This window comes from Syngnathus floridae, chromosome 22 (assembly GCF_059516105.1).
Source record: "Syngnathus floridae isolate MCC-2025c chromosome 22, RoL_Sflo_1.0, whole genome shotgun sequence".
NCBI lineage: Eukaryota > Metazoa > Chordata > Actinopteri > Syngnathiformes > Syngnathidae > Syngnathus > Syngnathus floridae.
The window spans coordinates 3,661,215-3,684,003 of NC_142434.1; the positions used below are offsets into that span (position 1 = coordinate 3,661,215).

Here is a 22,789-nt window from a genome sequence, read left to right on the forward strand (position 1 = left end):
TGTGGCTTACAAAAATAGACTTTTTAGGAATGAATTGACTTTTGTTTACAGTGAACACTTAGGCCTACTACACTACAATGTTTTTAATCATCAGGGTGACATTTCAAAGTCACGTTTTTTTTTTTTAGGTGGTGCATAGTGTAAAATGTTAAGAGAAATATTGTGGTGATTAATTGTAAATAATAAAATTGGAAAATCTGAACATATTATTAAATGAATTTTATTAAAGAAATATAAAGAGAAGGAATTAATATTAAAATGAGAATAATTTTTCATCTCTTCTACAAATGACCTGCAGCCACTAATACTACTTGAGCGCATTCATCCAGTGTGTTAAACTGAAAATTGCTGCCCTCTAGTGAACCCAATGTTACTTCAACAGACTAAACTAATCTTCCAACTTCTCATCAGGCTCTTAAAATTAAAAAAAACAAATAAATAAAAATCTTATTGACTTGTGAACAAAACTCAAGTATGAAGCCCGTTTTTTTTTTAAATCACTGTTATTCAATTAGCCTCTGATGACCTAACGCTTCATTAACTCGATGCACCTTATGAATAAGATAAATTATATAAAATTAATCATTTTTTATTCTAAAATATTAAACATGAACGTTTGTACTTGAAAAAGTGAAATACAACTGAACTTTAGAAGTAATTGTTGCTTACCACTAGAGGGAGCCCACACTTTGAGATAATATTAAATGTAGCCAATCTTCTCAAATGATCTAAAAATTTAATTGAACCAGTTCCCGCTGCATGTAAGTTACTTACACATTCATATTTCAGCAACAATGCCCGCATTCCTTTTCCAGGATGTTTTGGGTAAAAACAAAGATTGTAACATTTCAAGAGTAGCGCTAGTTTAGTGTCCACACACCGACAACATATCACGCTGCTCCAGTAACCCGACAACATATCAGACATGTTATGAAGTGCATTTTTATGTTCAACCTCTTAGACGAGGCGCTAATTTATGCATTTGGTTCATGCAGTGCGCTTCACCTGGTTTCAGATTCGATGGTCGGTGTGCAAGAGACCTTCAAACCACATCCCGTCTATTTGTTAGTGTGCAGGAAGTCACTTTTGTTGCATCCTGCAGACGATTATTTTTTTTTTTTAAACAGATGCTACTCAATTGCATCTGTTAATATGACAAAATCAGTCCAAGAGGCAAACTCAACCATCTTTCCCACCCTTTCTCTGTCTCTGGCAATGACTCAAGTTGAGGCTCAAGGTTGAGATAAAGTGCAAATATCCACAACCTGACCTCCCCGAAAATAGAAGGCAGCGCTCCTATCTTCCGTTTTCGGTCAATTGTCAGGCAACATGTGTGAGAAACTCTGTGGGGAGTGCAAAAAAAAAAAAATGCAGCTTGTCATGCTTGGACCTGTTTTAACTATAGGTGATAAGGACTTTCGGTCACAGATGATAACCGAGGAAGTGTTGGAATTCTCCTGAGCGTGCAGCAGCGCTGACAAGCGAGGGACACGCCACGCGGATGTGGCCCATAAGACCTTCCTCTTGTTCCGTTGACATGTTATCCGCCTACGTACAACAAACACGACATCATCGGGTCATGGTTTCCTCTTTGCATAGTTAATTATTTCACGCTTGGTGCCATAGAATTGTGTTGAATTGAGTTGAGGAGCTTCATTTAGACCAAAGTTGTGATTTGCTGCCATTGTGTGGCATCTGGAGGCAATTATAAATCTCTTTAGGGGTGCTGTTAATTACTTAAGAATTTTCATTATTTGCCAAAGAATTAAAATAATATTAAAAATATTGATAAAAATATGACAGGGCAGGGCTCAATTTCATGGGACAGTGGCAACCCCCTAAAACAGGCTAATTTCAGAAAGACAAAATATAGTTTATAACCAGACTGTCTTTGAGATGTTTTGGCAAAAGTTTCCAAAGAAATGCTAAAAAAAAAAGTGTTTTGAAATTGTGATTAAAATGTTTTCTAAATCAATTATGCGGCCCCTCCCTGAAAGTCCCTACTGCGCAGACTCACGACTCACGGCTGTCAGGGAAGGCAGACTGACAGTATGGCGGCGGGGTACAGCTGGAAGGATGCTACCGTTGCCAGCGATGTGGCCGTCGCCGGCAGGACGTAAATGGACTATTGACGGCGCCGAAAGAAGAGGAATAAACGCGAGAGACCCGTCGCCGTGAACGCCCGCCATGGCCCGGCTCGCCGACTACTTTGTGGTGGTCGGTTACGACCTCGACAAGCGAGGTGGGCGCTGCTGTTAGCCGCCTAGCATCAGCGGCCTATTATTAGCTTCGGGGAACTAGTAGGCGGGGATGGGCCGTACCGCCAATCACAGCTCGCCGGCTTCGATAGCTCTCGGCCGGCCTTAGGCGTCTACTTTACACCGAGGACTCACTGGCTCCTCGGGATTAGTGTGCTTAGTTCCTAGCCAGCCTGACAGTTTCATTTTGGCAGTTTTGCATGTTTAAAATTTCTTTCCAAACGCCTCGCTGTTAACCTTTTGCACAGTTTCAACCTGAAGCTCTTTGCTAATGTTGACAGTAAACTTAAAGCTAAGTAGTAGCTAATGTTAGCCGGGATCTGACTGTTGGTTCGGCTGCGACCCAAAACGATTTGATTCACCTGTTTTAATGCATTTTTTTGCATTGGGCCAAACTATTGCATTTTCGTTTGAATTGAATTATTTGTTATTTTGGTTGCTTCTCCTCCAAGCACCGTACCCCAACTCGAAAAGCTCAGATTTGTGCAAACTGCAAATCGATGTTTTTCCTCTCGGCTCCGTGGCTGATTGTTGTGTGTTTTGTGTGGATTAACCCAGATGGATTTGCCCCACCCGCCACCACCATCCTCCCTGCTCTGCTCCCTTGTGTTGTTGGGGACCTTGTTTGGACCGTTATCTGACCCCCCCCCCCTCCCCCTTTTTACCCAGAGGTCTGGCCTAGATCCTTGCAGTAGAATGGCTCGTTTAATCATGAAATATTCAACCCGCCTATCCACTGCAAGCATGCAGTTTGCAACGTGGTACAATCCAGCCCGCCTATGATTTATTCACAGTAGGCAAATTGCAAGCTCCGTACTCAAAGCTCAAATCTTAACAGCGCAGTTTTCGGCTAGCCTGGATGCATTTTTTTAGAATCTTTCGCCGTGAAGTTTAGTCGACTGCAGGATGTCATTACGTGGACAATGCGAACTCTGCAGAAACTCCCCTTCCTGTTCAAGCGAGCTCGTATCGCTACGTCCGACAGCGAAGCCATTTAAAATCATCTGGAAGCCAGACATACTCGGGTTTTAATGAATCGCAATAGCCTTTCCTCGGAAAACCAAACACTTCCCGGGATGATCCCCACGATCGATTCCTGCAGAGTAGACTGGGAGTGAAAGCTCCTTGTGAGGTTGACGCTGGAGAAAAATCTCAGCAGTGAACACCTCAAGATGACAGGTTTAGCTCACCGTTGGCAGTGGAAGAAGTTAACAGCTGATCACAGCCAAAGTGTCATTTGTGATCTGTGGATTTTAAAAATAAGTCACAAGCGTATTAATAGGAAAGTAGTCATTTGTCTAGGAAATATATCTAGAGGCAACCTATTGGATATTTTTAGATGACTTTTATGTTATTGATGTCTTTCAGGATTGCAATTTGGTATTTATTTAAGGTTTAAAATGTTTACAGGCGATTATTACAAAGCTGACTTTGACTTTGAAAAATCATTACCACATGATGATCCGATTGTATTTACAAGCGGGCCAAAGTAACGATTGGTTCGTCATCCTTAAGTTCTCTCACTCCCCGTGTGTGTCAAAATAGCATCAAACCTAGAATGAACCAGTCCTCGATTATAAGAATACCAGGAATTCCGCTTTTCCTCTGGAGTCTAAATATTTCATGCATCCTGCCTGCCTCGGCGTGTGTGTTTATATGTGTGTGTCACTCGGCGACAAGCCGGGGCAGTGACAGGTAGTCAGGCTTGCGTCATCGCTACGCTCACGTGATCGACGCTAGCCGTGCCAAAATGTTAACCGTGGATATTATTTTGAGCCAAGATGGTGCTTGCGTGGACGTTAGTGTCTCGGGTGTGGTTCTCCTAGCAAAACGGGGTCCCTGGAGAAGCACCATTGTGTTTTGACAGAGGAGGCCGCAGAGCCGGCAGCCAATCGCGCGTGCCGTCCGAGACCCAAACAGGAAACTGGGCGAAAACTATGTTTTATTTATTTAGCTTCGCTTTCTGCTTGTCGTTTTGTTTTGCGGGAGAATCTGGATGCAAATTTGTTGTATTATTGATAGGTTAGTGTAAACGTGACGAATTTAGGTCATGCTCACGTGCGTGAAATAACATGCACAGAGCTACAATACGGGGCAAATTCTCAATTTAATTAAGATGATGGATTTTTACAATATTTAAAAGAAAAAATTGTTTTCCCAATTCTCGATTTTTGTGTATTTGTGCCGATTTATTAACCAGTTAGCCTCCCATTTTACATTCTTCTGTTATTATTTTCATTTTTTTAGGAGCAATCTCATGACATCAATAACAGCGATCATTTAGGCCATTAAATTTTCATAGCGTTTGATCTCCAGCTCAGATGCCGCGACGGTGTGGGATGTAAGACGAGGCTTCCGATGCTGCCAACGGTGCCTGCCTGTGGGCAGCCACTTCCTCTATTGCCTCCAGAGCAGGACTGCCGCCTTCCAAGCCCTCCTGAAATAACCCCCACAATCTGCCTTTCATAGCAAGGGGGGTCGGGGGAAGAGGGACACACTCGACGCTTGTGTGTGTTGGCCGCTCACCCGTCGGCTCCTCGAACGGGCTTTGTGTTTGCTCGGTTGCCGCGGTAACGTCAACCCCACTTCAGGCTGCGGGTTTGCCATGACTGACCAAGAAGGCCTTTCCGATAAAGCGTTGATGAAACACTAAAGTATCGCATTTTTTTTCCCTATGGCGTCTTAGCACTCAACATGTGTCCACCAAAGTTGTGAGGATCCTAAAAATATGCTAGGCTGTAATTATGCCCGAATGGGGGGGGGTGTTGGGGATGCCCCCCCCCTCCCCTCTTTGGTGTTGATGGCTTTCCTAGAATGTCAAGAATTTCTTCAAGTCCTTTTCAGACAAAGGCTGAGTCAGGACTGCTCTGGTTAAGTTTTCCGGCGCTCAAGGGAGCAATCGTTTGAGTCCCCAAGGGAGGTATTTGCCACGTCTAGGGCAGTTTTAGATCTGAAGATAGGTGGAGGCGGTGTTGTCGGGCTGTGATCCGGCCAACCTTATGGTATTGGTTAAAAAAGAAAAGCCCCTCCTGTTCATTCGAATCCACTCAGTGCATGATGCACCGGGGGAGTCAGCGTCCAGGCATGCAGTCAAACCAAATTGCCTGATGAAAAATTCTGCAATTCTATCAGGCAACTCGGTTCTAATTAGGGTCAAAGTTCCGATGTATTATTCTGCGCATCAAATTTGTCCCTTTCCACTACTTGGGGGGGTTCTAATCTCATCTAAGACCAGCGTCTGGTCTGAGTAAATGAATCAGACCTTGTTGGACTGATTCGAGTTGGACTTTATTGTACTGTAATGGAATCATTCCTGGCGTTCAGTTTGAATCAGCGCTTATCTAAATCATTCGCCACTTAGAAGCATCCTCCATTCCAATGTTCTCGGAGCTCACGTTATTAATAATCAGTCTGTTTTATCAATTTGTCTTTGCGGGCCAAATAGAATTACACTAAGGGACATATTTGGCCCGATTTTCCAAAGCCATGAATGAGCAAGCGGCGTGAACGCAAATAACCTTTGCAATTTTTAGGATGTCTAGTGCTCGCTCCCTTGTTGATACGTTTCCTCTCCTGGAAGGGCTTTTTTGTTTTGGCGGAGAGGAGGAGGTGGGAGGAGGAGGAGGGCTCATTTTGCAGGAAGGATGTGCTGAAGTGCTTTTTGCACAAAGAACATGTTCGACATTGTCTCCTGGGTGACAATGTTGTCAGATGGAACGGTTTTGAAATGCTCTCCTCGCTGTGCCTCGGGTCTTCATTGAGGTTTGCCGCTATCTCACAAAAGATGCTAATCAAGTGTCATGAGCGTGTTGTTTTAAGGAAACCAAAACCCATTCATGCTTATTTATATATAAGTGAGAGAATTGACATTTTTATCCTATTTCAGATGCAGCCCTCAAGAGGGTCGCCATGGCAACTGCCTATTGTCGCCACGTCATTGTGGTTTTGAAGCTTTTGAAAGCAGAAGTCGCGGTCTGGCTTCAAACAAAATCAAGTCGCACACATTCCAAAGAATGAGACGCACAATCCTTTTCGACTGATTACTACTGCTCAGCGATCACATGACCGGTCCTTTTATTTTTTATTTATTTTTCCCTGTGTCATAGTTTGACTGCTATTAGTCATCTTCATGTGGAGTCATGTGTGCTCCGTTGTGCACGGTCCTGCTACTTCCGCTACTTGGCGTTGACGTCCATTGTTTTTGAAAATAGTCCCAGTCCGTCCCTTGGCGAATACGCTTATTAATAGTTCACTTGGGAGAGGGAATGGCTAGAGGCTAGCCTTGTGTGTTTTGGTGGCTGGCCCACTTTGTGTATTGTCCTAACTGGACCACTGGCTCTGTCGTTTTTTTGTTTTTTTTTAAACATCTTAATTTATCCGAACACTGTTGTACGCGTTTCTGAAGTCCGTCCTCGGCACAGATGAATGCGGCTACTGTATTTCGACGCACGCCGGGTTTCCGATGGAACTAAGCTGAAAGACCGGCTTGTGGCGGTTACATAAGTCGGCCTGTTCTGCCCCCATTGTGCCGCTTCCGTCAGCCAGACGACCCCAAGCGTGACCTCATTAACCAGTCGCCCCGAATGCAAATTTTGAATCTGTTCTGACTCACTCGTATGTCAAGGGAGGAGACCGTAGGAACATGCGGGGCTTCTTTGAAAGCAGTCGAGAGAAAACAAACTGATGTCAAGTGATTGACCTCTGTATCGCTTCCATTTCTTTTCCCTGTAGTGGAAGGCGAAGGCGAGGGTCAAGGTCGCATTCTCCAGCGGTTTCCTGAGAAAGACTGGGAGGACAGCCCGTTCCCACAAGGCGTCGAGCTGGTAAGTGGACATCTGAAGATGTACGTTGGTCAGAACAGGAAGGACACTCCACTTTGTCAATGTCTGCCATGCTAAAAGCTTGTTAAACGGTATTTGGATTGAGTAATATTTTGACCTAGTTTTTTTAAAGTAGCCACAACAAACAAACAAAAATGTCCACTTATTTTTTTTTTCTTTTCTCTTCACGCAGTTCTGCCAACCCAGCGGTTGGCAGCTGGTCCCCGAGCGTCAACCCGCCTCCTTCTTCGTAGCGGTTTTGACCGACATTAACTCAGAGCGTCACTACTGCGCCTGCTTCACTTTCTGGGAAGGCCACGACAACCCACAAGTAAGAATTCCATCGCTGTCAGATCGATGAACTTTTTTTTTTTACATCCACCGCCTTTGTGTTAAGTTGCAGAAGACGCGAGACGTGGACGAGGTGGACGAGGAGCCGACTATCATCCATCCGGCTCAGGTCTTTGCCCCCAAGAGTCTGGTGCTGGTGTCTCGGTTGGACTACACCGATGTTTTCAGGGTATGGTGCCGTTAATTAAGGCCGTACCAATTTTTTTGACCAACATCCGTGCCCCATTTCTCCTTCCCTGAGCAGAACTGCCTGGCCTTGGTCTACACCGTCCACGTAGAAGGCCTGACTGTCCCCTTAGAGACGGTCATCGGGAATCTACTCACATGCATCATCCCCATCGCCGGAGGCTCCCAGGTAACGCCTGACTTTTTTTTTTTTTTCTGCACGCCTGACGACCTCAAAAAATACGAAACCATTCCTCACGCTTACATCCGTGTCAGCACTTGGGCTTTTTTTTTTTTTTTTTTTCTCGGTTTTGTTTTGTAGGCTGACGTTGGTGTTGTGGCAAATTCAAAAGTGTGATTAAATGTGACCCCGCCCCCAACTGTACATTGGTTCCTTTGTGTTACAGATAATTGAGTCCCCAGTTTGTAGTTTAGACCAAGTTCCTCAGGTCCTGGCCTGTGACTGGCTGCTGGCCTGTCTCCAGGTAACGTCGATCGACCGAGCTCTCGGCCAATCAGAGCCGGCCGGCCGGCACCATGTTGATTCTCGTAGTCATTTCAAATTGTGTGTGGATAATGGCGCGAAAGCTTTTTTTTTTTTTTCTTTCTTCATAATGTGTTGGGCAGCGAGTTGTCGGTCATCCGCGTTACCGCTCACGATTGTGACGAATGGCCTGGAAGTTTTACGTTTGGCTAACAAAACACGCAGCACACGCTCTAACCTCAGCCGGGCCGGTTGTCGTCTAGTTGCTAGGTGACCATATGGGATGGCAGATGGCTTCCTACGGGGGGGGGGCAGTCTGAATGGACAAATCACATGTAATCAGTCTTAACGCACGGAATGCACATGTATCAACATATTGCATGATGTGGCTTTGTGAAGTCTTTTAAGGGTTGTCTTTGACTTAACGAGTTTTATTAATTAGAGGACAAACGATATGAATGAATATACTGTAAAACCATCGTTTGCTGCTTGACTGTTTGTGATTTCTTTGCATTTTTAAGGTTGTTGCCCAATTTTTTGTGAGTCAGTTTGAGCTAATATTGTAGCCCCGTGGTTGGTTCTAATCTGTCTGCTCTTCTGTGGGTTACTTTTTCTATGCCTCTCTCTCTCTTTTTTGTCTCTCTCTGCCGGGTGCTTATGTAGCCAGGCCAGGAGGAGAGAGTGGACAGTTTGGTACGCCCGCTTGACTTTATTCTCCTGGAAGCTTTTCTTTTTCTTCACCACAAATCAGGCCCATCCATGCATCCCCCCTCCGCCCCTCCTCGGCAACATCAATATGTGATTAACAGCTGATCATCAATTTTAGCTTATAAAACTGCCAATGTCGTCGTTGATTTGATCCATGAGAGTCAAATGGATTTTTCCTGGGAGTCATTTCAACGAAAGTCCACGCCAGATGATTTCATTCCATTTGTCCTCTGGAATAAGAATTGTCAAATTTATGACATCACAAAAAAGGCCAAATTCATTTCTCAGCAAGATTTTATTTTTCCTTCTTTTATTCGCTTTTGCTGAAATTCTCAAATGTGGATGGAATCACAGTTCGATATGCCTCATGATCAGTTGTTAGATGACATCATTGCGTTGCTAAGCGCTTACCTGTCGCCGCCGAGGCTTCGGCTGCTTCCGCGTCGTGATGTCATTTTTGCTCTTTCAGAAATGACCGCACTTAGAATCTGCAAACTGAACAAATGCCAGGACCAATCATTCTCTGCGTATATTCAATCTTGCTTGTGTGCCTGACTTTGATTTTTCGACACACAAACTGTTGTTATCAAGCACGCAGGCTAATCGATATGTTTTGCTTTGGCTGTCTGTCAAAGACCAAATCATTTATCCCCAATGTCCCTTTTAATTATCAATACATTAGCCCATTAGGAATAATTTTGTTTGTTGCTGTTTCAATTATTCGAACACATTTTCAACTTGTCACACTTCAAGGCCTCAACTAACGTGATTACGTCGACAAAGGCAAACCGCCCTAGTGTTACACTTTCCATATCAAGTCGGCCATGAAGATCCGTTGACACGGTGGCTTAACCGTGAAGTTGGCGCGGACCCCTTTCCACTTCTTTTTGCGATCAGCTGGAATGGCTTGTTTGTCACGTACCTGCTAAGCTTCTGGAATTCTCCCGTCTCGATTGTGCTGATTCACGCTTCTCTGTCAAACCCACATTGCTCTTTCTAAGAAACGACACCCGCTTTTGTTGTTTGGCTTTTCCGACATACACCCACATCCCCTTTTAACGGCTCCTATTTCTTTGTCCGTAGCGGACCATCACATTAGGCGCCGGAGACCGGCAAGTTATCCAGACTCCCATCAATGACTCGCTACCCGTCAGCGGCAGCAGCGTGGCCCAGCTGTTCCGGCAGCTCGGTAGGGACAATTGTAACATGGCGACGACGCTACACCACAATCATTTCCTGATTTTTATCTCCTGGAGTTTGGTTTTAGCCGCTCCTGATTATCAGGCGGCATCTCTTCCGCCCTAACTGTATTATTTACCGTACGTATTGTGCTTTGTGTCATTATGAAATGCTAAAACACACAGTTAGCGTTGGATTTGTCGTCCTTGTTTTTTTCTAATGAGAATTGTCCTCCCGATTTCCCGTAGGGATCATCAACGTGCTGTACCTGTTCTGTGCCGCCCTGACGGAACACAAAATCCTGTTCCTGTCTAGCAGTTACCAGCGGCTAACAGACGCCTGCCGGGGATTGCTAGCTATCATGTTCCCCCTCAAATACAGGTACGTCCCCCCGCTTAACATCCCCCGTCCCTCCTCTTGTGTTTTGTCTTCCAACGCTGAGCCATCTTTGCGTCTCCGCAGCTTCACATACGTTCCTATCCTGCCTGGGAAACTGCTGGAGGTCCTGAGCACTCCCACTCCTTTTATAATCGGCGTCAACTCGTTTTTCCGATCCGAGACGCAAGAACTGGTGGGTCGCGGTATCACAAAGAATTGTTTACGTAGCTAGCTAGCGCCATGCCTAGCTACCGACACTGGAAATATATCTATTTAATTTTTTGGGGCGGGGTCTGTGTTTTGTAGTTGGATGTCATCATCGCTGACCTGGACGGTGGCACCGTCACCATCCCGGAGTGCGTTCACATCTCCTTGCTCCCCGAGCCGCTCCTCCAGCAGACTCAGACTGCACTCTCCATGGTAAGGGCATTTCGTTCTACGTTTTGGTTGCAAGACGGACAGAAAGGAAGCGGGAAAATGTTTTACAGCTGAGCGGCTGTGTCAATATTTAAATTTTTTCAAGTCCATGTTTGAATTTTTAGAAATTTCTCTCATCAAAGTGTGAAGAGACATTTCAAAATGCTAATTTGCAAGGCTGCTTATTCTATTTTTGAAGAGTCAGCATTATGGCCTCTTCTTTTCTTGAAGGATGGCGGACTACGTTTCGCTGTGCTGGTCATGTCGTTGAGCGACGTAACCACACACAAAAAAAAAACGTCTTTCCACCGCATGAAGCTATTTACAATATCTCCACCGTGTCATTACACAACATTAGGCAACATGAAAAGCCACTAATTCATGGTGAAACTTCATCTGAATCATCAACTTGTACAACAAATCGTGTTTGAGAACTCGCCACAAGTGCGTGTGATCTGTTTAAAAAAAAAAAAAACATCAACGTAAGCTAATGTAAGAGGCCTTCCATCCCCAAAACAAAAACATAATTACGAAACGGGAAAAGCGACGATCTTGTACTCTGATAGGCAGCTTTCATTTTTAAGCTTGTCTCTAAAGTTTTCATGGAAGAGATAGAATCTGGTGAGCGGGATGCATGCGGGAGCCATGATGCTATAGATTGTTGGTAGGCAACCCTAAAGCTGGGCTTACCTGCGTCCAGGAAGAGAGATGAAAATATTTAGGACTTTACGTTGATGATATTGTTGTGTTTACTTTTAAGAGGGATTATTAAAATCCACTTCCAAGTATTGATAACATTTCCTAATGGGTGATGAGTGTTCAATCTGTGTGTTTCTCGTTTGCAGGTTTTGGATCCGGAATTGGAAGTTGCTGATCACGCCTTCCCGCCTCAGTCCTCGCTACCTTCAGCACCCAAGATCCAGGTGAGATTTTTTTTTTTTTCGGCCTTGATTATGGTGTGTGCGTGTTACGATGGGCTCCCATGTGTGCCTCAGGATAAGGAGATCCGGGCAATCTTCTTGTGGCTGTTTGCTCAGCTTTTCCAAGGTTATCGCTGGTGTTTACATATCATCCGCATTCACCCGGAACCAGTTATCCGCTTCCATAAGGTAACGACGGTCATCTAAAATTAGGCCACAAATTGGATTTAAGAACAAGGGTGATTTTGTTTTGTTTTTTTCCCTGCAGGCGGCTTTCCTCGGCCAACGAGCGCTAACGGAAGACGACTTCCTCATGAAGGTGTTGGACGGCATGGCGTTTGCAGGCTTCGTGTCAGAGAGGGGCCCTCCCTACAGAGCAACGGATTTGTTTGATGAAGTGAGTTTGGGAGTCGAACCGAAATGACTCGACTAAACCATCCAGTAAATTCCTCGCCATCCTTTGACAGATTGAGATTTCACCTACTTTTATAAAAGTCAAACCAAGCCGTTTTTATTCCCAAAAGACCCTTTAAAAAAAAAAATTGTCGTTGACAACATAAATACACACTCTGCATTTTTGCGGTTTGCTGTTCATTTTTGGGAACCTATCCACTATTTGCTGAGAAACTCAACATTCGCCATCTGGTGGCCACCTGGTGTCAAGGAACCAGGTTGAAGTGTGTTAAGGAGTTTCATGTAATCCATATTTTTGCTGTTTTTTTTTTTTTTTTTTTTAAAACATGGACTCGCTCTTGTTCCTACAGCTGGTAGCCAATGAGGTGGAGAGGATACGACAAGAAGAGACCTCGCCACACAAAGTCATGAACCACGTCAAGGAGTTGGCCGAGCAGCTATTTAAAAATGTATGTCTCAAGATGAAATATTATTATATTTGTGTGTAAACACTCGTGTGTCATCTTCACTCTCTAGGAGAACCCCTACCCGGCAGTGACCATGCACAAAGTCCAGCGGCCGTCGGAAAACGGCCAGAAAGGCAATCAGAACCAGACCCCCTTCCCCGTCCTGGATGAGGTGACGGTTCAGCTTTTTATCGATCACGCCAGTGCCAAGCTCCAGACGGCGCCGCCGGTAGTCAAGGCAGATGTCAAGAGCATGGTGCCGTCCGGACCCCCGTTGGGTGAGCTGGGTTTGAAATGCATATGGATTTGGATCATATATTTTTTTTGTCATGGTCCTTAAATGCCTCCTAATGGGAAAAAAAAAGGCTCCTCAGCCACTGCGTTAAAAGTTTTTAGAGGTGTAACTTAATCATCAGCACTTCCTGCCTTCAGACTTCTCCTGCTCGCTCAGCATGTGTTTAATGGGCTTCATTTTGAAGTGCCACAGTGATATATGAGCCTTAACACGTGGCGCCGGCTTCCGCAGGAGACATGGTGGACCGGAACAGCAACGTGATGGCCAACAGCGCCCGCCGGCTGGAGGTTGTTCGGAATTGCATCACGCACATCTTTGAGAACAAAATGCTGGAGGCCAAAAAGGTGCGAATGATTCATCGGGAGACTTTTTCGAAACTACAAAAGTTGGACTGTTGGAATTTTTTGCAATTGTGCCGTCCAGTAGTAAGCTGTGGAAAACAAAACGTCTTTTGCGCTTTCCTTTTGCAGCTGATGCCAGCTGTACTTCGAGCTTTGAAGGGTCGGGCAGCTCGAGTGTGTTTGACTCAGGAGCTCAATCAGCACGTCTTACAGAACCGGGCGGTTCTGGATGACCAGCAGTTTGACTATGTCGTCCGAATGATGAACTGCACCTTACAGGTATGTAACCTCGCTATGAGTCTTCTCCATGATTTGTTTTACGAGCATCGTTTTTCTCTTCTTCTTTAGGACTGCTCGCATATAGACGAACATGGCATTGCAGCGGCTCTCCTGCCATTGGTCACGGCCTTTTGCAGAGTACGTTCATCAATCAGTCCACATTCTTCTGATCACAACAAAGCCTCATGTGTATTGTCTTTGTTGGTCTGACAGAAATTAGGGGCCGGCATCACTCAGTTCGCATACAGCTGCGTGCAAGAGCACACGGTGTGGACCAACATGCAGTTCTGGGAGGCCATGTTCTACAGCGACGTGCAGAACCACATCAGGGCACTTTACCTGGAGACGGAGGACGGGGAGCATCAGAACCACAACGTGAGGAACATAGCGAATCGTCGAGATGTCATAATTGTCCCGTCGTTAACACATTTTTATCTACAGGAGCAGCAGGATGGATCAAGCGGGCGGGAAATCGGCGCGCTGGAGCTGGCGTCGGAGCAGAGCCGCCTGTGGCCGACGCTCGGGAAGGACATGCAGGCGGAGCGCGTGCAGAAGGAGGAGAGCACCGTGTTCAGCCAGGCCATCCACTACGCCAACAGGATGAGCTACCTGCTGCTGCCGCTGGACACCAGCAAGAACCGCCTGCTCAGGAGCTCCGGGCTCGCCGAGGTGGAGAGCGTCAGCAACAGCTACGTGACCAACAGGTAAGGATGGGGATCATTCTGGTGGCCTTCAGATCATTTCGATTTTGCTCCGTCTGGTAGTATTGCGGGAAGCATGGCCGAGAGTTACGACACAGAGAGCGGCTTCGAGGACGCCGAGAGCTCCGACGTGGCCAATTCGGTGGTGCGTTTCATCAACCGATTCGTGGACAAAGTCTGCAATGAGAGCGGCGTGACCAACGAGCACCTGAAGGCTCTCCACACCATGATACCGGGTATGACTCTCCACATTCAACAATAGGTGTGAAATCGTTTTCCCGCTCTTACACTTCTCCTCGTGGGATTGCAGATATCGTTCAGATGCACATCGAGACGTTAGACGCGGTCCACCGCGAGAGTAAACGACTGCCGCCGATCCAAAAGGTAACCAATTCCTATTTTTACGCCCCGCTGGAAAAAGGCCACGCGGAGCGAGCCCGGCCAGCCCCGCCTCCTTCCCTCTCCGGCAATGCCTACCGCTCAGACCGGCGGTGTCACGCCAGGTATGTTTGTGACTCGCAAGGACAACTGAGCAAAGCATGCTGGGTGATGATTGCTCTCCTGTCTTCAGCTAAAAGTGCGTGCCTTCGTTACGAAGGGTGACGTCAGTCGGTGTGATGGAGAGGGATGGGGGGGGCTGCGCTCTGTCATAGTCAAAATTGTTAAAAAAAAAAAAAAAAACTCACACGGATGGTTGTCAAGCATGAGGATTTTCAAAGATGGTCAAAGTGGTCAGATGCATGGTTTCCGCTCTGCCGCCCCTTTCTCCACTTTCAGCCCCCTTGACCTCCTCACGTGTGTTCTTCAGCGTCATTAATCCAACCTCATCTCGCTCCATCTTCGTTCTCTCCCCCTCAAGCCCAAGCTGCTGAGGCCGACCCTTTTGACAGGCGAGGAGCTGGTGATGGACGGCATGCGCGTTTACCTCATTCCGGACGGGCGCGAGGAGGCCACCGGCATGATGGGAGGCCCGCCCTTGCTCCCCGCGGAGGGAGCCATCTTCCTCACTACTTACCGGCTTATCTTCAAGGGCACTCCCACCGACCCGCTGGGTGAGCGTCCACACAGAACACGTGCAAATAGGACTCGTGTCCAAGTTGACCTATGGAAAATAAATGTTCCCGTCCTGCAGTGGGCGAGCAGGTGGTGACCCGTTCCTTCCCCATCGCGTCATTGACCAAGGAGAAGAGGATCTCTGTCACTTTACCCATGGAGCAGTTTGTTCAGGAGGGCTTACAGTTACGATCGTGCACATTTCAGGTACTGTTGAACCATCCAAATGTCATTTCTATTATTAGGTTTGGACTTGGATCCAGCCTCCTCAACCTTTAGAAGGTTCACAAACTTTTGTGTGGTCAACAATTTTAGCTGTACTGTGACAATTTGCGTAGTTGCTGAAGATCGTGTTCGACGAGGAGGTGGCGGCTGACCTGGCGGAGGTCTTCAGGAAGCACATGCACAAGCTACGCTACCCCCAGCACGTGCAAGGGACGTTCGCCTTCACCGTCGGGCAGAGCAGCAAGCTGGTGGTGGAGCACAAGACCAAGGATAAGAACCAGTCACTCAGGTATGTAACCGCGTTTGTATGGATCAAAATCACGATCTTCTAGTGAGGGATTTGAAGATGTTTTTGTTTGTCTCAGGACAATTTCCAAAAACTTGGTCAAAAGCGCGAAGCGGACCATCAACCGGCAGTATGTGGCGAAGAAGAAGTACTCTCCGCCTACCTGGGAGACCAGGAGCAGCTTACAGTCGGAACTCGACGAGGATGAGATATCAGGTAAGGTAAAACTCACCTTTGGTTCTTTCGGAGAATTTCTTTTATGTAAATTGATTTGCTCCACAGTCTCGGAGGAGGTGGAGCAGAGCTCCTTGACGCTGTCCTCCACCATCCGCTCTTCAGACAGACAGACCATGAGCAACGTGGTGGAGCGAGCGTGTTGCCGTGACTACCAGCGCATGGGCCTGGGCACGTTGAGCAACAGCTTGACCCGCTCCAAGAACGAGCCCTTCCGGATTTCAACCGTCAACCGCATGTACACGGTGTGCAGGAGGTACGTAAATTCACAGCGGAGGGTCTTCTGGGATTTTTGAACGCAATCGTCTGAGCCGCCGTGTGCTTGCCTCGTAGCTATCCCGGCCTGCTCATCGTCCCGCAGAGCATCCCGGATTCCACCATCCAGAGAATCTGCCGCTGTTACCGGCAGAACCGCTTCCCCGTGGTTTGCTGGCGGAACTCCCGGACCAAAGCTGTGCTCCTGCGATCAGCGGGCCTCCACGCAAAAGGGGTGGTGGGCTTTTTTAAATCTCCCAATGCCCCAACTTCAGGTAAAAAAAGGCTTGGATGATGATTTTTTTTTTGCTAAATTGCTTTATTCACTGCCTGTTTTTGTTCGCAGTCCCCTCCCAGGCAGATTCCACTAGTCTGGAGCAGGAGAAATACCTGCAGGCCATTATCAGCTCCATGCCCTCTTACAGCGAGAGCAGTGGCAGGAACACGCTCAGCGGCTTCACCTCGACCCACATGAGTGCTTCAGGTGAGCCTGACGGACTCTGAGACGCCACGAGCCTCTCGCTGTCCGAACTGACCGCGGCTTCTGTTCACAGAATCGTCGGATAAGCTGCGGCAGCCAAAAATCGGCGCTCTGATGAAGCAAGTGATGGGGGCCAAGGAGGACGTGCCCGGAACCTTCAGCAGAGGAGGTGAAGACGTGTGTGTGTGTGTTTGTGATGCAGTGACATGCGTCATTATGTAACTGAGGTTTGATTTGACCTTGTTTGGCTCAAACGATTTGTTTTTCTTTCTATTGGCACAATTCTGTCAAAGAAACGATTGGTAAAAAAAAAAACGGATATGAGCGCACAAACCGGACACACAGTGGTGCCTTGACTTTTCATTTGTTCCATTCGTTTGAATATAAATGCAATGAAATGCAAACACACCCAGTTTTTTTTCTTAACTCAAGGCACCATTGTATAAGTATCCAGCCTGCGACTGTGCCGCACGGAGGCTCAATGGTCTTTATCTTTTTTGACCTCAGCTCTTGGTCAAAGGGCCAAAGTCATCTCCCTCTCTCAGCCCAAAATGTCTGGCAAGGCCAGGAACTCTACCAGAGGTACAGTAGGCCACGCCCACCTTGCCTCCCCTCCCAACTAATCAAATCTCTTGAACAGAATCGCCCGTGTGTCTGCCGTCCCTGGTAGTGTTGTGTATCTCTGGACTAATGGACTCTGCGTGACTCTTTTTTTTTTTGTCGACCTGAGCTCTGCCGCTGTGTGTGTGTGTGCATGCTGCCACCGCAGCTCGACTGTCCGGCGTCCTCAATGTGTGTGATTCTTCTGTTTGAGCTGCATCAAACTACACGTAGCAAACTGGTTTTGGGTCGTTCTCCTTCACTTCTATCTTGTCTAGCAGCATGACTATTAAGATGATGGATGAAAAACCGCCTGATTGAAATCAAAGGTTTCCTGATCACACGAAGGATTCCGTTTTCAGGTCGTGATTCAGATGTTTGTGTGTGGCAGGGAAATGGGGGAGCATCCGAGGCAGCGGGCGTCTCAGCGCCTACAACCCGGACGTGGGGACGCGTCTCGCTGGGAAAGAGTCGCCGCAGCCCAATGGCGGGCCCAGCGAGGCCTTGTTCCTCCGCCAGCACAGGGCTTACCTCTACATTATTGGGGACAAGGCCCAGCTCAAGGTGAGGAAATCTGAGAAAATACTGCTCAATTAATTAATTAATCAATTAATAATAATTTGTTACATCTGACTATAAATATAGTTGATATTGATTGAGCAAAAGTCGCTAATTGATGCCCACACAAAATGCATGTAGTTTCTAGTAAATACCACAAGATGGCGCCAAAGCACATGCTATCTCATTTGCTATGGAAGCGCCTTCACTCACTTCAATGTTTTTGTTTGTAAAGCAAGTGATAGCAAACCAAAATAGAATTTATAAAGCTCAGAAAATGTTAAATAGGTCATATAACATTTGTGGGAGATATCCTTGAGCTACTAAAGTTTCCTTTTGAAGCAATAGTCTTGTTTCATTGGGATTTTGATGGTTGTTTATTTCAGGGTGGGAAGCAGGACTCCTTCCAGCAGTGGGAGGTGGTGCCCATTGAGGTGTGCGACGTGCGGCAGGTGAAGAACAGCTTCAAGAAGCTCATGAAGGCCTGCGTGCCCAGCTCCACCTCCTCGGACCCCAACACCAATTTCCTGCGCTGCCTGGAAGATTCGGAGTGGATGGCGCTGGTAAGTTACGACTGAGAGTGGAACTTCTGAAGTTGGGGAAAAAAAATATATATTTATGTATTTGCATGTAGCTGCACAGGGTGCTGCAAGTGTCCGTCCTGGTGGTGGAGCTGCTGGACACGGGATCATCCGTCATGGTCAGCCTGGAGGACGGCTGGGACGTCACCACTCAGGTTTGGAGATGTGGAAAACAAACTCGTCGCGTCCTCCGCGAGCTCAACGCGGCGTTGCGTCTCCAGGTGGTGTCGTTGGTGCAGCTGCTGTCCGACCCCTACTACCGGACGTTCGACGGCTTCCGGCTTCTGGTGGAGAAGGAGTGGCTGTCGTTCGGACACAGGTTCAGCCAGCGCGGCGCGCAGACGCTCGGCAGCCAGAGCAGCGGGTTCACCCCCGTCTTCCTGCAGTTCCTCGACTGTGTGCATCAAGTGCGTCTTTATCCAATGTCGCTCATGTCAGCACAGATAACTTTGGGTGATAATCGGTCAAATTGTTTGATCCCTTCTTCCTCAGATCCACCTACAGTTCCCCATGGAATTCGAGTTCAGCCAGTACTACCTGAAGTTCCTGGCCTATCACTATGTGTCCAACCGTTTCCGCACCTTCCTGCTCGACTCGGACTACGAGCGCATTGAACTCGGTACCGTCTTGACAATGTGGCTTTTTTTTTTTTTTTCACTCCGTTCTCTTTTGACCTAAGTTTGACGGTGTTCACAGGAGTCCTCTATGAGGAAAAAGGTGAGAGGAGAAGTCCTCAGGTTTGCAAGTCCGTGTGGGACTACATCGACCGGCTTAACAAGAAGACGCCGGTCTTTTTCAACTACATGTTCGCCCCAGAGGACGATGAGGTTAGCACACTTTTTTATTTTTGCTGGAAAATGTTTAACATTAATTATTGTAATATTTACACAGGTGCTCCGGCCATACACTTTCATCTCCAACCTGAAAGTGTGGGACTACTACACGGAGGAGACGCTCTCGGAGGGGCCGTCGTACGATTGGGAGCTGCGGGGACGCCAGGATCGGGCGGCGTCGGAAGAGACGCCCGACAAGCCCGACAGCGGCGCGCCCAAGTCGCGGCGGCGCGCCGTCTGGCCGTGCTTTGACAGCCTGAGCAAAACGTTGCCCGACGCCATCACCAAGCTGCTGCAGGAACTGCAGACGCTGGAGGGGGAGCTCGGACAGGCGTCTGAAAAGTGGAAGGACACGTGGGATAAGATCAAGGCCGCTCAGAGGAACGAGGCCAAACTGGAGAGCAAGGTGATTTTTACCGTATTAAATACAATAATTGTAAGGTAGTAACAATACGTTTCCCCATCTGCCATTTTTGTCCTCTTTTAGCCGTCGTTCTCCAGCTCGCTGCTCATGTCCTCCAACCTGAGCCACCAGCGGCGTTCCCAGGGCGTCTACCTGCAGGAGAGCGGCGTGGGCTCCTCCATCAACTTGGGCCTGGACTGCGAGGTGAGCGCCACCTCCACTCCGGTGGCGGGCCGCCCAAGCACCAGCACGCTCTACAGCCAGTTCCAGAGTACCGAGAGCGAGAACAGGTACGTGTTTGCTGGGACTGGGAAATTATTCTTTAAAAGTGCTGCAAAAAATCCTCAGAGCAGTCACATTTCAAATCGGTTTTCCCCATTTAAATGAATGGAAATGCCATTAATCTGTTCCAGCGTGGCTAAAAAAAAACACTGACAAAAATGTGGTGTGATTTTAATTAGGAAAATAGTACTCTATAGTATTATACAGAACATTTGATTGGATTGTGAAGCATTAAGTGCATCATGATTTCTTTCTTGCTCATTTAAATTTTGCTCCTGTGTCACTCTAGAAGTTTCGAAGGTATTTTGTTCAAGAAAGGCGCTCTACTGAAACCATGGAAACCACGATGGTTTGTGCTGGACAAGACAAAACATCAGGTTGGAACACGGAAGTTAACAATGGAGATGTATCATTGTAGTCCTGAATGAGTCCGTTCCATTTTGCGGTCATGTTTTTTTTTTTTCGTGTAACGCAGCTGCGGTATTACGAGAGCAGGCAGGACAAAGTGTGCAAAGGCGTCATTGAGTTAGCCGACGTGGAGTCCATCCTTCTGGGGACGCCCACCATGGGATCGCCCAAAAACATTGAGGAGAAAGCCTTCTTCGACGTGAGTCTCGCCAAACAATCCCTAAAAGTCATCAAAAGTTTTCTAAGCCTGAACTTCGTCCCACCTGTCTCCCCCCCTCCCCTCCCCAGCTCAAGACCACCAAACGAGTGTACAACTTTTGCGCCCAGGATAGCCTCAACGCTCAGCTGTGGATGGACAGTGTTCAGAGCTGCCTCTCCGACGCCTAGACGGGAGACGGCCCGCATTCTTGAACTGCAATATCTCAGTGTTTTTAGTAGAAAAGAAGAAAACAGGGGTGGGAGGAAAAAAAAAAAAAAAAAAACGGCTGCGGCCCGACCACACGGAATCATTCCACGTCTTGTCCGGCATGAAGATTTCTTCCCGACTCTCCTTCTTACTAACCCTAGCCACCCTCCCCTTGTTCCAGATTTAACTTTGTAAAAAAAAACTCAAGGGGGGAATGACGGAGAAGCTGCCGGATCTCAATTTGGGACCACCAGTGACGGTTCATGAAGGATTTTTAGTCTTTTTTCTTCTGCCACCACAATCTCAAGAAAGATATACTGTGAAAGCCCATCAGAATCTCCTCTGCAAGTGTTTACAAAGTGGACAAAAGCTCCCTTCCCTTGACACTAACCACTATAAACAAACGTGTTAAGGGACATAGAAGGAAATAAAAAACAAAGACGTGATCCTACGGGATGGAAAAAGACAGCAGCATTATGGAACTCCAGAACTCCCACAGAAATGCTACACCCTGAAGGCAACACAGGCAAAAATGAATGGATATCACATCTCTCATAATAATTATTAAAATAATTTGAGCTACTCCTCAGGATGTGTGCAGCGGCCTTGTTCCAAGGTTCTGGGTTCGAATCCGGGCTTTTTGTGCATGTACTTCTCCTTCCTCCCACAAACATGCACATAAGGTCAATTGAAGACTCTAAAACGCCCCTAAATGTGTGTGAGTACTTATTTGTCCTGACATCACACCCCAAAGTCTGTTGGCATAAAGATCACCCTAAAGAGATAAAATGGAGAGGACCTAGTATGGAACCTTGTGGAACCTTCAACAAAAGATCAAATAGTGTGGTTTAGAAGGCTTTATTTGTGAATTAAACTCAAATTTTTTTTTTTTAAATCCGCACGAGGAAAAATTTAACGTGATTGTTCAGATTAGTCGGAGCTATTCCTCAGGATGAAGGCAACACGGTGGCCCCAAGTTTCCGGGTTCGAATCTGGACTTACTGTGTGAGGTCATCAACTTCATATTGTCCTTAAATGTGACTTGGAGTGGTCATTTGTCTATCTCCATTGACTGGTGACCAGTCCAGGATGTCCTCCGAATAATGAATGAATGGATTAAATATAAATAAAACTATTCATCAGAATAGTTATCTACAATTCCCCTTGTTAGGGATGCATTGAAGTCCCATAAATGTATGTTAGTCACATGACCGTAATCCCTCAAACGCATCACCGTTCACCCTTTGCACGCACATTGTTAAAATCTTTTCCCCCACTATGTAAAATATCCTGCTGTGTTTGTTGAACATGACTTTTGTTTATTTTTTAAATTGTAGATTTTTTTTTTTTTGAGAGGGACCTTTCACCCCCTTTCTGTATATACTACCCCAGATTTGTATGTAACGTTTATAGTAGTAATTTATTTAACTTTTCCCTTTACAAAAGTTCCTCAAATACCACTTTTAAAATCTAGGAATTCAATGTGCCATTGGTTTATTTCTGTATTAATGTGACTAATGCTTTTTTTTTGTACCGTGCAAGTAAACCCCCTTTTTTTTTTTTTTTTAAACACAGTTGTCCTTATTCAGTTTCTACCATTCACACAAGAGTGGAAATGTGTGTTGTGAAATCCAGTGAGCTACTTTTTTTTTTTTAATGGCTGATTGGATCAAACTGTTGCTAGAATGCAGTTGAAATAAATGTCTGACACACGAAGAAGCCCTTTATCGACATTGACGAATGAAAATATCCTTGAATAACGACACTTTTTTTTTGTGCTAGTCGCGTTTTATTTGTGACATTCAGTTAAAAGCAAAAACTGCCAAAACATGTGGAAGTCACTTTTCATCCAACTTTGGTACACAAACTCAACAGGACTAAACATCTCAACATTTGTGAATGAAAACTGAGTTTGAAGACCTATTGGTCAAACAACGTCATTCTCTAGATGAACAGCCAGTGGATTTTGAATGTAGAATTTTCATTGATAAAGTACCAGGAGATATGGGTCAGCTGACAGAATATGGG

The 22,789-nt window shown here is 46.4% G+C and overlaps 1 protein-coding gene across 6 annotated transcripts; it reads left to right on the top strand.

Annotated features, from left to right (window-relative positions):
* Positions 1–2,005: 2,005 nt before the first annotated feature.
* On the top strand, positions 2,006–22,480 carry sbf1 (SET binding factor 1). 6 transcript variants are annotated; one of them, XM_088367619.1, is made up of 43 exons: positions 2,006–2,242; positions 6,990–7,081; positions 7,272–7,409; positions 7,476–7,598; positions 7,674–7,784; positions 8,002–8,079; positions 8,742–8,771; positions 9,870–9,975; positions 10,214–10,346; positions 10,428–10,536; positions 10,650–10,763; positions 11,606–11,683; positions 11,756–11,869; positions 11,949–12,077; positions 12,445–12,543; positions 12,611–12,818; positions 13,067–13,179; positions 13,306–13,455; positions 13,525–13,593; positions 13,669–13,830; positions 13,897–14,159; positions 14,220–14,392; positions 14,467–14,540; positions 15,016–15,208; positions 15,289–15,416; positions 15,548–15,723; positions 15,800–15,936; positions 16,003–16,210; positions 16,288–16,484; positions 16,556–16,693; positions 16,764–16,859; positions 17,198–17,272; positions 17,682–17,854; positions 18,235–18,411; positions 18,483–18,584; positions 18,651–18,836; positions 18,922–19,048; positions 19,126–19,256; positions 19,321–19,668; positions 19,750–19,955; positions 20,237–20,324; positions 20,423–20,554; positions 20,644–22,480. In XM_088367619.1, exons 1-43 carry the CDS (start codon positions 2,188–2,190, stop codon positions 20,740–20,742), a joined length of 5,838 nt encoding a protein of 1,945 aa, XP_088223745.1. In that variant the 5' UTR covers positions 2,006–2,187; the 3' UTR covers positions 20,743–22,480. The 6 variants fall into 6 exon arrangements, with proteins under 6 accessions (XP_088223745.1, XP_088223746.1, XP_088223748.1 ...); XM_088367620.1 differs by having other exon boundaries at positions 7,482–7,598; XM_088367622.1 differs by lacking the exon at positions 17,198–17,272.
* The last annotated feature ends 309 nt before the right edge of the window (positions 22,481–22,789 follow it).